At 36.8% G+C, this 15447-nt stretch overlaps 1 protein-coding gene across 14 annotated transcripts in view; it reads left to right on the top strand.

Moving 5' to 3' along the window:
* The window catches only part of SNTG1 (syntrophin gamma 1), a 525384-nt gene that overhangs the window by 466754 nt on the left and 43183 nt on the right, over positions 1–15447 (top strand). For 10 of the 14 annotated variants that reach the window (XM_075125232.1, XM_075125233.1, XM_075125235.1 and 7 more), the window contains 2 exons: positions 1192–1344; positions 8490–8582. In XM_075125232.1, the coding sequence (XP_074981333.1) occupies positions 1192–1344; positions 8490–8582 (246 nt within the window). Of the gene's footprint in view, positions 1–1191; positions 1345–6862; positions 6952–8489; positions 8583–15447 lie in introns of those variants that run through there. The other 4 variants (XM_075125239.1, XM_075125238.1, XM_075125240.1 and 1 more) reach the window with 3 other exon arrangements.

Raw genomic sequence — 15447 nt, 5'->3', positions numbered from 1 at the left:
AATGGAAAGATTCCTTGTGGCTTCAGTAGGTTTTGAATCACATACTAAGTCACTCTCTAATATCTGGCCTACAGTGCGTGCAGATGCTAATGAACTGTAGCTAACTGAGACTTCCCTTTAACTCAGCTGGTAGAGGAAGAGCTCTGTGTAAGCTTGAAAGCTTGTCTCCCACCAACCGAAGTTGGTCCGAGATAAGATATGACCTTACCCACCTTGAGAGCCAAAGGCATTTCTTTTTATTCCTGATGCCATATGTGCTCAGTTTAAGTGGTGACCTTGTTGCCTGTCATTTGTGACAATGAATTTATTGCACTGTGATCCTTCGGGGTGCTTCTTTTCTTGTTTTCACAAGTGTGTTTGTGTGAACTGTGTGCCAGAATTTTAACCCACGATGTTCCTGTTTTTCAAAGTGCTTTTTAAAAAATTAATTGATACATTTTTTTAATGGTGGATTTCATTGCAAATTTCTCAATTATAAATCCTGTCAACTATTTAATGCTATATTTTTTTACAGTCTGATATCAAATGTCTTTCTTGGTAGTATGTGTAATCTCCTCTCACTGGATCTTAAATTATGGATAAACAATTCTAAAAAGAGAAACTCTACTATTGGGATGAACAAAAATCTCTTCTGGCTGGCTGTAACAATGTATACCTTTTAATACTGGATTTAGTAAACTAGCACAAATATGGACTCTTTCCTGGTGGTCTTAGTAGAGAGGCCAAGGACAGAATTACTATTTATGCTGAAGTATTCTGTCACTCCATTGGTGGGGTACATTGGTGAGGTTGGCAGTTTAAAGAATCTCATCTTACTCTGTGCTTGACCTCTTCTGTGGATAAATAGAAGACATATTTTATAGACGCTTCATTACTTTAAAAATAAACACCCAGCCTTTATGAGAAATGGCTTGTTAAGATGTTGAAAGTTATGCTTGTGGTTTTCTGTAAACCCTAGTACAGTATGTTGTTAAAATGCACAGCTCTCAACATAACGTCTTGTTTCAAATTCCTTCAGATGTCAACATTTAGACCCAAGCCTTCCTTCGCAATTCCTGAACTTTCACCTACTAATGCAGTATGTACAAAGTTAGCAATGCTCAACTATAATGTTAGATTTGAGGCATAGATATTTACAGTAAGAAATATAAATGATGTATGCCAGATTATATAACTTCAAGCTTTCATCAGGACAGTGATCTGTTGGATCGTCGGAAACACTGCTTCGGTGTCCAATCTGAATCTGGAGAGGACCTCTACTTTTCCGTGGAGTTAGAGTGTGACCTAACCCTATGGGAAAAAGCCTTCCAAACAGCAACTTTTTTAGAAGTTGAACGAATTCAGGTGAGACAGCTGCCATAATGCCTGTGTTTTGGAAACTTAATAAGTGATGGTCAGGGATGAAAATGAATAAGAAAAAAGCCAAAGTGAAATGGAATCATCTAACCTTCTAATGGATTACTCACATTATTATTATTATTGTAACTATACAGTGTCCTAGTTGTTCCTGGTGTTTTGATTATATGTCTGTCTAGCATTTCTCTATATTACTCAGCTCTAAGTACAAGAAGATACTGTCACCTTTCCCATGGAGTTTGTAATCAAAGGCTCTTAGGACATCCTTACCCATCTCAAATTTCTGCCTTTAATTACCATGGATAGGTAACTTAATAAATAATGACAAAAGGCAATAGGCAAAGTAGGGACAGAAGGAAAACAGGAGAGAGAGTCTTTAAACAATGGGGAGGTAACACAGCTGTTTGGACAGCATTGTTGTACAATCAGATGATATAAAGGACCCAATTCTGACCTCACAAGGATTAAACTCTCATTGCAGTTAATAGGTGCTGCACCAATATGAGGGCAAAACTGAGCCTAACACTTTTGTTTTGTTTTTTCCATACATTTCTTGTTTGTTGCCATTTCTTTTTAATTATCAGATGCCAGAGTGAGGAGTAGGTGATACCAGAGTAGAGATTAGTAGTGGACTATTCTATAGCTATAATTATAGAGCAAGCTGGGTAATATTAGTTGCCCAGTCAGCATTTTACTGTGAAATTAAGGTGACCAACAGTGAATGATAGTTTATGTAAAATATAAAAAGAAGTTCCCAGTTCTTTCTGATTCACCCATTCCTAGCTGTAATGTTGATATAGCAATCAGAAAAATATCTTTTTGGATACATCTGCAAAGATGTTGTCATGATTAGTCTTCCAGCTGCACACATAAAAAATCATATTTGCATATCAGTAGAATATTTGTGCATCTAAGTGTTAGATGCCGCCCCTATTTGGTATATGTAAATGCTGGTTTGTGCTCAAAGACAAGTTTCTATGCATACATCTTTTTTGTGCCCTCATTTGAACATCGGGCGCTTATTGTTTAAGCGAAATGTTAAATGTTTATATATGGTAATACCCTCCTGATCTCAAAACCATCAGAGCTGAGATGAAATACTTTTAGTTTATAAAACTGGTTCCCATATGGCAGAATTACACATGCTGTCACTTTTCATGCATATAGCTAATTCCGTTAATCTCAGAAATGCCAATTTTTAACTTAAAAATGTTACTCTCTGTTACATTTTAAAGGAATAGTTTCAACTTTTATTACTGTGCTGGAAAATGTAGACGCAGTTACTATTTAAAAACAAAACAAAACAAAAACAAATAATCTCCTAATTCAGAAACATCAAGATACCTCTTACTTCTCATATCATTACCTGAGGCAATGTTTGTAACTGCACTACAGGGCATTCCACAAAAGAAAATATAACAAAACATCTATAATAACCATCACCACTCAAGTTACTTCAATTTTGTCTCTTCTTATAGGGGTACCTGCTGTTCCACTTCTGATTTTTGGCTCTACCTCTTAGATTTTATACTTCAAATGTATTTAATGTGCTTCAGTGTCCCCAGTAATACCTCTTCTAACAGTCTTATTCCCACATCTCCCCACTGTGATCTTGTCTTTATTGAGCTGAAAGTATTTTTTTACGTGCCAAAGTTGCATTTTGGCTATAGCACACATGAGAAACTGAACTATCAACAGTAAAATATTTTATCATTTTGTGAAATTGACAGAAAGCCAAAATTCACAGAATCAGTTTCATCTTTTGTGTGTACACTTTCAGTGTTGTATGTGAACTTCTTCCTACATCCCAATGAGGGGGGAAAGGGGATGGGCAAGATGCCCATTCCATTACCTGAATTACTTTTAGTTTGCTCTAATTTTCTTTCAATAGTTTGTGACTTAATCCTTCTTCCCACAGTTTTGTTGCACATTTATCATCAAACACATAATAGATTTTCAGTGGTAGTTGAGAAGTGGCATGATTGGCCTCTACAAAGTGCCAATGAGTCTCATCATTCTGTGACAAGGAAAGAGCCAGGTTAAAATCAGAATGGGGTCTCATGGATGGATGATCAGAAAAATATAAACGGGCACTCTCAAATAATAATTATATTGATATTTAAAATCAAGTCTCTATGAAGTCACATCACAAGCAAATGGGTAACTGCATTCAGTGTCTTATTTGCATATACAATTCACTTTCAATGCAAACCCACGTATATGCAGATATTTCTGCATATAAGCCATCCATATTTTTTACATTTTAATTAAATTTGGGATTTTGTTAATTTTTCATTTTAAAAATATCATCCAAATGTAGGCTGGACTCTACTATAGTCACACTTATTGGCAAAATTTCTCTACTGGTATAAATTAACATATCTCCATAGAAGTCAATGGAACTATGCCAATTTACAACAGCAAAGAATACAGTCCATAGAGTTTATTACAAATATAGTTATTTAAAAATAAACCTGGTTAAGACCACAATTCAGCAAGATACTTAAGCACTTGCCGCACTTCTAGCATGTGAGAAATACCACTGAAGTCAAAGTCAATGAAGTCAGATAGGTACCTTGCTGACCTGGGACCCAAGTTCATAGCTTCTGCAGCTTCTAACACACAAGTAAAGAGCAAACTTCCCTTAGGAAAAAATAAGATTTCAGGAAGACAAATAAACAATAAAGCTGATAGCACTTTGACATTAACATGTCATGCAATTTATAATACTGTAGAGGTGCCATTGTAGAGTTATGTTATACCTATGTTATAGTTAATTAGTTTTCTATAGAGCAATAAGGAACATCCATGCATATAATTAGATATTTAAAGAAAAAACAGAAGTCACATAGATAGTGGGGGAAAAAATCCTTTTCCCTGTTGTCTTATAGCATTTTTTTTAAAGTGTGAGAAGAACCCAAGACATCTGCAGCATTTATAGTAGTGTTCAAATTAACTGAAGTCAACTGAATGCGGCTGACAGTCTTTCTTGAAGTCCCTACTATTTTATGTTGAATGTTGCATTCCTTGCTTTATGGGCTTCCTTTATGTACTTTCTTACTATTGTTCTTGTTTTTATGTTAGCTGTTCACTCCAGAAGATGAGTATTATTGTGTAGCCTGTCTTCTGATTACATTGTAAAGTTTGCCCCCATGGAAGTTCTGTGCTTGAAAAGTTGAGTTTTAAAGTCTGAATTGATTCTTGAACCTATAACCCAAGCGTTTTCAGGTTCTCCAAGCTTCAGAAATAGCTTACAATATGCTCATAGCACATCACGCCTTCCATAATTTAAACACCTCCTTGGAACTGTAGTGTGAACTGAGGGCGTAGGATCTGAGGAACATAGTACTTTGGGCTGTCATCTTCTGGAGCTGAGCTCCTGAATTATTCATGATCCCAGTTTAAGATTCCATACTGTGGGAGTGCACTGGGACTGAGAGAGGAAATATTTTGTGGCTGTTTTTTTGGGACACATTTTTGACAAGGTTTCATGTTTTTGTGTAGGAAGCCAATAATCAATGTGAAATCATTCCATGGTTTGTTATGGTTTTTAGTACACCTTTAAGGGTTTTAAGGGTTAAGGGTTAAAGCTGTAATAACTTTGGCATTATCCATGCACCTGGGTAGTATTCTTCATTTTATTCTCTCCAAGTTCATGAAGGAGGAGCTGAATTAAAGATAGCAGAATAATTCAATATGAAGAGACACCCAGAATAAATAGAGTTAATTAGGTTTACCTTTATCCTATAGTGCATATTCCAAACTTACTGCAACAATTTAATAATAATGAATTATTACTTAGGATTATTATTTGTATTACCACTGTGCCTGTGAGCCCTAATTATCCTGGATCAGGACCACATTGTGCTCGCTGCTGTACAAACACAGAACAAAAGATGGCCCCTGTCCCAAAGACCTTAAAGTCTCATTTGGTCAAAGGCCATTATAAATTTTACCTGTTTTTATGTTTGTTTGTTTGTTTTTACTCTGCTAATTGTGTTTTAGATACCTCTGCAAGATTTCTAGGAGTTAAAAAGATGAGCGGAAACCTTAGGCTGAAGTGATAGATTGAGACTGATCTTCCATATGGGTGGAGTTGCTGATTATGCTGTTGGAATAGGAGGTCAGCTCCGTTAGAGCAGACTGTTATTCCCAGTCTGAGATATCGTCTTTTTGACAAATTTTAGTCCTCAGTGTAGTGTTCATGTTTACTTAAGGTAGCTGGAGCAATGTCAATAAAGCAGCTGTTGTTTTATACATGTTGTAGTGAGTTAATAATAGGACTCTGCCGCTACCAATTTTTGCTTTGCGTGCAAAAAACCTGAGAGATTTTCAATATTTGGGAATTCATAAATCTGATCGAGTGTGAAATGTGCTACTTTATAAATGTGAACCCATTTTTCCTTCAATGGGATGAAATGTTGCCAAAGCCAAAATCATCTCCTCCCCCGCCCCTCGCCCCCCATATTTGACCCATGGGAAAAAGATTTAATGTTTATAATATAATAGCATTTTTACAATACATTTGCGGTGAAAACTGCCTCTCACTTCTGAAAACACAACAACAAATAAAATATGAAGGTAAACCTACAAAATGAAACCCTGATTTTTGAATAAAAGTGGGAGTTTTCTTAACATAGCATTAGTTAACTTTTTTAATGAATGGGACCACATCAAAATAAATTGCAGTTCACATGTTGCATGGTCAAATGGTTGAAGTGTGTGTGTACAACTTCTCCCTACAGGAAGGAACTAGAACTGCTCTGTCATTTCTCACTCTGTCTAGTGACTGGCAGAAAAATTTCATATCTGCCCTAATGACAACTAATGGAGATTTTACTTTAGTTTAGGTGCTAGAAGTCTGCATATTTGAAGCTGAAAGCCTTGAATTATGTGATGTGCTTGTACAGTTTATCTAACAACTATGGTATGTGTCTTGATGCAGCCATCACCATATTCTATCCTGGAGAGAAAGGTAGTGCACCTGTATATCAGCCAGCATATTAACTGAACAAGATGCAATTATTTCAGTTCCACAAAGTGTACTTAGCTTAAAGTTTTCAAAATGTCTGTGTTCAAATCCGAGAATAATATATCAAGTAATAAATGTTTCTTGCAATTTAAGAAGCAGGTGTACATGGTTCATCTTTTTAGAGCAGAAGAACCTTTCCACAAAGAAGATGTAGTTTGTGGTCCTTGTCTTCAGGGGGCTGCCCATTTAAGTGTGCTTCAAAAAGTAAAGCCATTCTGTTCATAGCTTTAAATAAATAAGTGTGTGTGTGTATGTGTGTGTGTGTGTTTATTTAGGGTGCCCCTTATGTGGTACAATGTTAATGTCGAAATAGTACTTCATTCATGTGAATCAATGGCATTTACAGTAATAAAAATGTCAAAAAGATGTGATATGAATATCTGCAATGCATATTTTCCACAACCATCAAATACCCTAGCTCTTGACTTTATTGTGTTTGTACTATGAAAATTACTCTGTGTTTGTCATTGTCAGGTTTCCTGCTATATAACATATTTCAATGAAAATTGTTTAAAGATGCAATAATACACCAGGACACATATAACTACTAAAATATTAAAGGTAAGATTTTCAAAAATACTCAGCGTCAGCCTAACTCTGCTCCTCCTGAAGTGAATGATAAAACTCCCATTGTTGTCAGAGTTAGGCCAACACTGATCACTTTTGAAAATTCTATCCTAAGTTTCTTTATTTAAGGAGACAATAAGGTCAACATTTCCAAACCAGGGTTTCTCAAAGTAAACCCCTAAATCCATATTCAGGCACCTAACTAAATGTGGCCTTGCTTTTGGAAGCTCTGAACACCCACAACTCCTATGCTTTTACGTTTTGGGGCAAAAGTCTTAGAATTGTTAAAAAAAACTCATGAAACAATAATAAAGATGTTCCAATTAACTTTAGTGGGCCCAGGAATTTACCTATGGTGTCCACACCTGGGGTAGCTCTGAAGCCAGCACTATGAGAAAAATAAGATAGTGTTTTGGTGGAGTGTTTCTTGGTAAAGAGAAATTTTAATAAATGCTATTTATTTTAGATTCATTGATAGTCACAGTTCCATAGAAATAAGTGTCTTCATAAAAACAGTACAACAATAATCGATTTACGTCAATATTAATAATTAATATTCAGTCCTGTGACATAGTGTGCACATTGTATTAACATCCATGAACTGGATGAAAATGAAAAATCCTTCAATCTGTGCTCTTGCTTAGGGTCTTCAGGGCGAAGATTTGGGGGAATTTAATTGTCTCTGACTTTAATCTGAAAAGTAAAATTCCCATAAATATTTCCCTTGTGATGCAGCTGTGTGAAATATAGTCTTTTAAAGCACTTTGGTGCATCAGATTTTGACATAATTAAATATTTTTGACAAGGGAAATCAGAATTTGTGTTGAACATTGCAAGATTGCCATTACGAACCTGAAGCCGGCTTTGAAGTAGAGAGCTCAGTTTGATCAAGAAAATGTCACTAATTGATTTCTCATGTCGTATATCAAAATGCCATGTTCTTAAAAAAAGAAACCAAAGAACGAATGCCATTTAAAATGTCAAGGTTTTCTCATAAAAGCTTATGGTTAGAGCTACATATCGTGTGCTAGTCGACAATGAAAGTTCTCTTTTGATTGCATAAATTCTTTTTCACCATATTGTACCACTGAGGTTGAGTAGATAACAAAGAAGCAAACAGCATCTCAAACAGATTTTCTTTGCAAACACAGTTATTTATTCTAAATCTGGATATAAGAAGGTTTAGTGATGGTACTCTGTTTTATCTTCTAAAATCATTGAAAAATCTGGCTATAAAATGAGACTTTCTTTTTATCAGTTGCTACAGTAATCCGTTAAAATTACTGTTGAATTATGTTTTTGTTTTTTCAAAATAAAATTAAAGACTCTTTCTAAAGGCACAATTTCCTCTCTGGTGTAAATCCACTAGTTTGAGCTACAACTGGGATGAAATTGACCTAATACATATACGCAATCCTTTCTCTGACAATAATTTTGAGATGTGTGCATTGGAGCAAACAAAAAGAATTTACTGGAGCTAACAGACAAGTGCAGTGCTACTTAGTATAGTAACTGTGTTTTCTGATTTTTGCAGTGCAAGACATATGCCTGTGTTTTGGAGAGTCATCTTATGGGGCTTACTATTGACTTCGGCATGGGTTTTGTCTGTTTTGATGCTGCCACAAAGGTAAAGATCTGAGACCTGCATCCAATACGGTATTAATATTCTTCTTCCAAGTATTATGTTTTGAGATGGAGAGTTAAGCCATCCTTGAAATGTGTTCTTTCAGTATTTTGGTAGGCCATCATATGTCAAATCCCTTGTACTTTTTTTGTAATCCTGCGGGGTTGTTTCTGAATGATATGGGATGTTGCAATCTGTAATGCAGTTGTTACAGAGAAGCCAGTGTCAACCCTGACCAAGTGTCAAATCCTCATACTATAATTTAACAGGATATGGATACAGGTTGATGTCATTCTCCTGGTGTTGCCTGGTTTTCATCAAATTTTAAAGCAAAATCATCCTGTAGGAATCCATAGTGGCACAGGAATTCCTCAAAGAGAACCCATCATGCCCCATCTCCCATTGCACTAGTAGAAAGTATGATTATTATTGCAATTTCATATCTGTATTATTTCATATTTATATGTGTAGTGTTTGTAATTTTATAATACAAAAAGTCATCACACAAATATCTTGATCAAAGTGTACCTCTTCTGGCTTTCCCATCAGGATAACACAGGTACATCAGCCACCTAAAAAGGAGCAGACAGCAGCCACTGGATTCAGCCTCTGTCTGTATGCCTTGTAATATTCCCACCCAGCCTTAAAAAAAATCTACTCACTCAGTCACCTGAGGCGAGTAATTTGTTTTGACAGACAAGTTGTTTCATTATCATCAGTTTTCACATTATGATTATTATTGGCCTGATCCAAAGCCCACTGAAGTCAGATGGAGTCTTTTGACTGACTTCAGTGCACTTTGGATCTAGTTCTCATAGAGCTGCACCAAATATTATGAGTATCTTTCCTTGACTATTTGCTTGAATTAAGGAATTAATGTACTTTGGTCTATCCAAGTGTCCCTTTTGTATTCACTTTCCATGCACATCAGATCAGTTGAGTTTTGCTTAACAAACATTTTAAGACTTCGAGATAGTGAGTTTTAAATGTGCTTTGTATGAGCATTTGTACATTTTGTTTGTAATTGCTTTGTGAGTTTGGGAGTGTCAGGGGAGGAGGTAGGAGAGAGGAGGTAAGAGGAGAAGGGAGAGAATCAGAGAGGGATAATGAGCCCAAAAACAATAGCCCTAGCAACAGTATGAGGCTGAATGAGGCAAAGAGTGATCCTGCAAGAGTAGCCACAGCTATCTGCTGTCATTACCGTTTCCTGTTTTGACAGGAATCTGAGACTATGGTTTGGTGGGGAATTTTAAAGCCAAGCACAAGTCCATATCCAAGTGTGGCACAGTAAATTATATGTGAACCTGTGTACCTCCCACCCCAGCCCACCCCATCGGGCCACGTGCAAAGGAAGAAAGGAAAGCACTAGGAAGTAAGAGTCACCAAGCAAAGGGGTAACTCCCCACAGTAATGTCTGGGAATGGGGGCAGAAGTAGCAAAGGAAGAATGAGGGCTCAAAGTAGAAAGGTGATGGGTAGGATCTTCCTGCTATCTATAAGTGTGGCCAAGGTGAACTGATTTGCTTATCTCTGAATGGCAGTTGTCAGAGCGCCTGAGCCAGATGGTGGAAAAAATAGGCCCAGAAAAAAGGCCAGCAGACCTTGACAAATGTTGACAGATGGAACTGCCACACAACCTTCTTGATTTTATAACCTTGACTGAAGCTGGGATATATATGGCTGCAGGTTCACTTGCTAGCCCTGCTGTTACTCAGAGTTCTTCAGCTTATACAGTCCCAAAGCTGCAGTGCTAGGGCCCAAGCCCACATCTGGACCATAAAGCATATAAGACTGCTAGGTGCAGCCAAAAGAGAGGGTGCCGCTACTTTTGCTGCTACAGCAATGAACACACACACACACACACATTTTGTAACAATGACTGGGGGAGAATGACAGAAAATTGCCAGCTAGTAAATGTAGTGCTCTTGGTATATTGGGTCTGGATGGAACACTGCTTAACACCACAAGGAGACCAGTATCCTAAGAGATTTTCCACGCCCTGGCATGTGACCTAGGCAGTTAAATGATTAGACAATAATCTGACAGTACCTTTCACAACTAGAACCGCACATATACAGAAAATGTCTTTACGTGAATATAGTGAGAAAATATTTGCTGTAACCTCTGCACCCAGTAAATACATTTTACAGGAGCCAAATTATTCTAGGAAGAATCCCTTGAAAAAGGCCTGAGTGGATGAGAGAGTGAAATTTCTGAAATTCCATAATTCTATGTATCTGCACCTTCTCCCGAAATTATTGAGAGATTTAGAGCTCCAGAACTTCCACCTGATAAGAGAGATGTTCATCCAATCAGAGAACAAAAAGAATATCATGTAGCTTGTGTGACCCATCTCCAGCTAACTGACACAAGCTCAGATACACCAAGTGAACTGTTTGCAATATATCCATAGGATTAAAGATGATGTTGAATCTCATTAAAAATGTGACAGGTGAATTTGAATAATGAATAAATTTAAGGAAATCTCAATCTATTCACAGACATTCTGCATGCAGAAAAGTGGCAAAATTTCATGAGTTGAATTTGCTCAGCCTTTTATTATTAAGGTAAGAGCAGGTGACTCAGTTTTGAGCTAGTGTTTATAATTTTTCAGGATAATTTTGCAAAGATGATTTAAGTTAAACTATTATATCTCTGCCTAGTGATCAAATTCATTTTGCTGGAGGGTTCAAATAAGCTTTGGCTAGGCAGGAAGGATGCAGATGGAAACAAATCAAAGCAGAGATTAGTATGCAGGGCAGCAATGTGAATGAAACTAAACTAAAAAAAACTTGTCTTATAAAAATGTAAACTGTAATTTTTTTTAAATTAGGATTTTTACAAAATTCCTTGTACTGCTCCAGCTGCCACTAGATATGTTCACTAATGAACACTGCACTGAGGAAAAATACTTTTCCAATATATTTTTATTTTATTTTGGCACAAGGATATTAATAATTTAAAGAATACTTGACTTTTGTTGATTTTTAATTAAAAGATTATTTCAAAAAGAAATTAAATTCAGCTTCAGACAAGAGTTATGAGAACCTTTCACAAGAGAACCTATCACAGACACTTGAGTTCATTTGTGTGAACCAGCAAAAATGCAGATATGAACCTATATATATATATGCACCTGTTTGCATATGCTTGTCCCAGTTTTGCTTCCACTAACACATGCAAGTCATTTGATTCCGTTTCCACCAAGCAGACCCAGGCTCACATCCCTTTGCCATTTTCATTTTCAATCTCCTTCTCCCTCCCAGATATTTCATCTTCTTGGATGTGGATTGGCATGCAAACCCCTTTCATATATTCATAGACTTTAAGACCAGAAGGGACCATTAAAACATCTAGTCATAGGCCATTACATTTCATCACTTTAGCACTGTACTGAGCCCACTTCTTTCGGGGCAGCTGCCAATCCTCCTCCTCCTTTCAGAGTATTTCATGGGTGGGTACCTGGATAGCCCACTCTTCTACTTGCCACATCTTCAGAGGAGATGGCTGCCTCCATCCCTCCCTAGGTTGCAGCATCAGAACCCAGAGGAGCTCCAAGGGACAGCCTGCTTCAGCTCCCCTAGTTAAAATTCCAGCACTTTCCACTAGAATATTTCATCTGATCTTCTTTGGTTTCTACTAATCCCTTGTGGTTTCCACTGCAGAATCAATAGGACTACTGTTGTGTTCTGAAACTTAATGCTTGGAAACAATAAAAAGCAGTCAGAAATTTGAACTGAGTGCCCCCAAATGCTCTGATCTACAGGAGAAATACAGCTCCCTGAATTTGAAACACATCATACTCCAATTAACTGAAACCCCAAAGAAAATCTTTCTCAAACTTTTGTGGTTTGCTACCACTGAGAATTTCTCAGTTCCACTATTGACTTTTTTTCTGATAGGGCCTTATTAGGCTGTTACAGCTCCAGGATTCTATAGGACATTTTCATGCTAGGATGAGCCTTGATACTATTATAAAATGTATTTTCTTCAGTGTCTATGCTGAGCATATTTTAGTACCAATTTCATATTTGTATTCTTTGCTTATTAAGGCAGGTTTTCATTAAACTGAGATCCCTTTTGCCTATATCTGATAATTCTCTGGCTATAAAGTTAAAGGTGCTATGATGTTTTCTCCAAAAGATTAATAACAAGAAACAAATTCAGAGTTCCTTATTCCATTTTTACTTGGACCCTAGTCAGACAAACATCCATTTAAGTCAGTGGGTGTTTGCCTGAACAGGAAATGAGCTTTTTTTTTAAAAAAAGCAACACTTAAACTTGGGTATTAGAATAACTCAGGAGTTGGCCTGGCTCTTAAATGCATAATGGCTGTTATGTGTGCCCGAACAGGGCATCCATCTAGTCTAATAGGCTGTTTGAGATGACTGATTCCTTCTTGCATCAAGATTTGTACTATGCATCAAGACCAAAGCGATAGATAGATCATAGAATATCAGGGTTGGAAGGGACCTCAGGAGGTCATCTAGTCCAACCTCCTGCTCGAAGCAGGACCAATCCCCAATTTTTGCCCCAGATCCCTAAATGGCCCCCTCAAGGATTGAACTCACAACCTTGGGTTTATCAGGCCAATGCTCAAACCACTGAGCGATCCCTTCCCCCTAGATAGATAACTGGTGAATTTCAATGCACATCTGTTCTTATGAATTTCCTACCCATTTGCAATTTTGCCAATGGTAAAATTTCATTACCAGTCCCGCTATTGGTGCTACACATATAAATAATATGTAATAAAAACAGATGAGAAACCAGCCAACAAGAATTAAAAAATTAAAAACACACTGTGTATATTAGCAAACTCAGAAACATACACAGTAGTTCTCATGGCAAGTTTGGCTTTTAATTTGTAGCACATTAATGTTTCTTAGAGCACATGTCCTTTTCCCTTCATTCGACTCAGGTGTCATCTTTTCAGCACATTTGGGAAGCCCGCTTCTTTATTCTGCTGCATAGGGACCTTGTAACTCCTCATTTGTGCCCTACTAATCTGCCTCTTTGAAATGTGAAAACTACTTTAGATCCCACAGTCACCATGAAACGGTGAAATCCTTCCATTGCATCCGACAGGCCAGATTATTCACCCCTAACTTGCAATGGTGAGTAGTCACTCAAGCAAATAGTACTACTGAAATCAATTGGACTACTCATGGAATAACTGCACATCAGTGTGAGTAAGGGTCTGAGAATCTGGACCAGTATGATTAATAGTTCTCCAGTTCATTAGTGGACACTTATCCCGTTGTATTGACAGTTAAGTTATTTAAACAAGATATCAGCATTTTAATTGTTTTGTTTCCTTACAACCTTAATCCCAAATTGTCACACTTCCCATTGTTAAATTACTTGATTTTTTTGTGGATTAATAAATTTTATTCAATATGATGGGCAAATAATGGGCTAAATTTCACAAATGTGACAAAGAAGAAAGTCACTAGCAATACTTATGTGTGTGTTTACATGTAAGCAAGTCTCTGTGTAAATTTACACTTCCAAGACAAAAAAGCATAAAAAATCTCCATGGATTGCTACATCGTCTAGTATCATTTAATGAGCAGTAATGTTTCAATTGTAGCCCTAACTCAGTGATATAGATTTTCATCTGTATCAACCCTATTTAAACTGGATCATGTCATATTTCAATAAAAAGATCTAGAAAACATTTTTCTGAATCTGTGCAAAAACTTACATAAATATGGAACCTATTTAAACTGTGTTATTTAAAATAAATCCATAGTATGAAGTGATTAAACAGTGTTGATATAAATCATATCATTTCTCTCTCTTAAATCTCTCCTGCTTTCTCTCATTCATTCCCTAGCTGACAGCTGAAAAACAGAGCCAACAGCAGTTTGTCTTTTTGACAGTTTATGTTGCTCTACAAACAAGCTATTTTGATTTGAATGAACAGACTTGTTAGTTAAATCCGATTCTTCCAACCTTACAGGAAAATATCAATTACCTACCAAAACAGTTTTGTAAACCACCAAGTAGCATTATGATGGCCCTACAAGATAAATAAGGAAGGATATAATTCTCTTGCCCCTTTGATATAGGAAAGTTATAACTCAAAGAAGTGTTTGTTCTTCTAAAGCAGTCTCCAGATCTAAAGTTCAAGAGCAAGAGATTTTTTTTTTTTCATTCAAGATTTACAATGTAATGGAGCCCTACAATATATAGCTTAGTAATGATCTTAGCAAGTGTTTGATTAGGATTAAATTCTACCACATGCTCACTTGTTCACAGTAATGACATAGCTGTGGTGAAAAGGCAACCTGCTTAGTGGTTTATGTGGACAAATTCACAAGAAGTGCCAACTGAAATAGTCAGTATGCATATTGTGTAAAAATGTTTATTGTGCTAGTGGCATATATGTGAAGCTAATTCAGATGGTTCATAACTGTACTCACAGCATATCTGCCATTAGCAGCTTCACCGAGGAAAGTTTGAAAGCTTTATTAAGCTACTTCATTAACATTATTTAAGATGTATGATGTCACACAGAATGCTGTTACTGAACTTTCTTTCTTTCTTTCTTTCTTTCTTTCTTTCTTTCTTTCTTTCTTTCTTTTTCTATTAAAATGAAGTTAAACAGAGCTCAAAAGACCAGTGCAGGACTCCTTCCTCTTGGTTGTCCAGGCACGTCTGTCAGACTACCAGCCAGTTGACATCTCCGCTTTTGCTACAGGCCTTCTTATTCTCAGGCATCTAATTTAGATGGACCACTGAAGTCCCAGAGGCTCCTTTTCCTTTCTGTAGGCTCTTAGGATATGTCTAGTATACAATTAAAATCCCTTACCTGGCCTGTGCCAGCTGACTTGGGGTCGCAGGGCTTGGACTAAGGAGCTGTT

The sequence above is a fragment of the Caretta caretta genome, chromosome 2 (genome assembly GCF_965140235.1).
Source record: "Caretta caretta isolate rCarCar2 chromosome 2, rCarCar1.hap1, whole genome shotgun sequence".
Lineage (NCBI taxonomy): Eukaryota > Metazoa > Chordata > Testudines > Cheloniidae > Caretta > Caretta caretta.
This window is presented reverse-complemented; position numbering and strand designations above follow the sequence as displayed.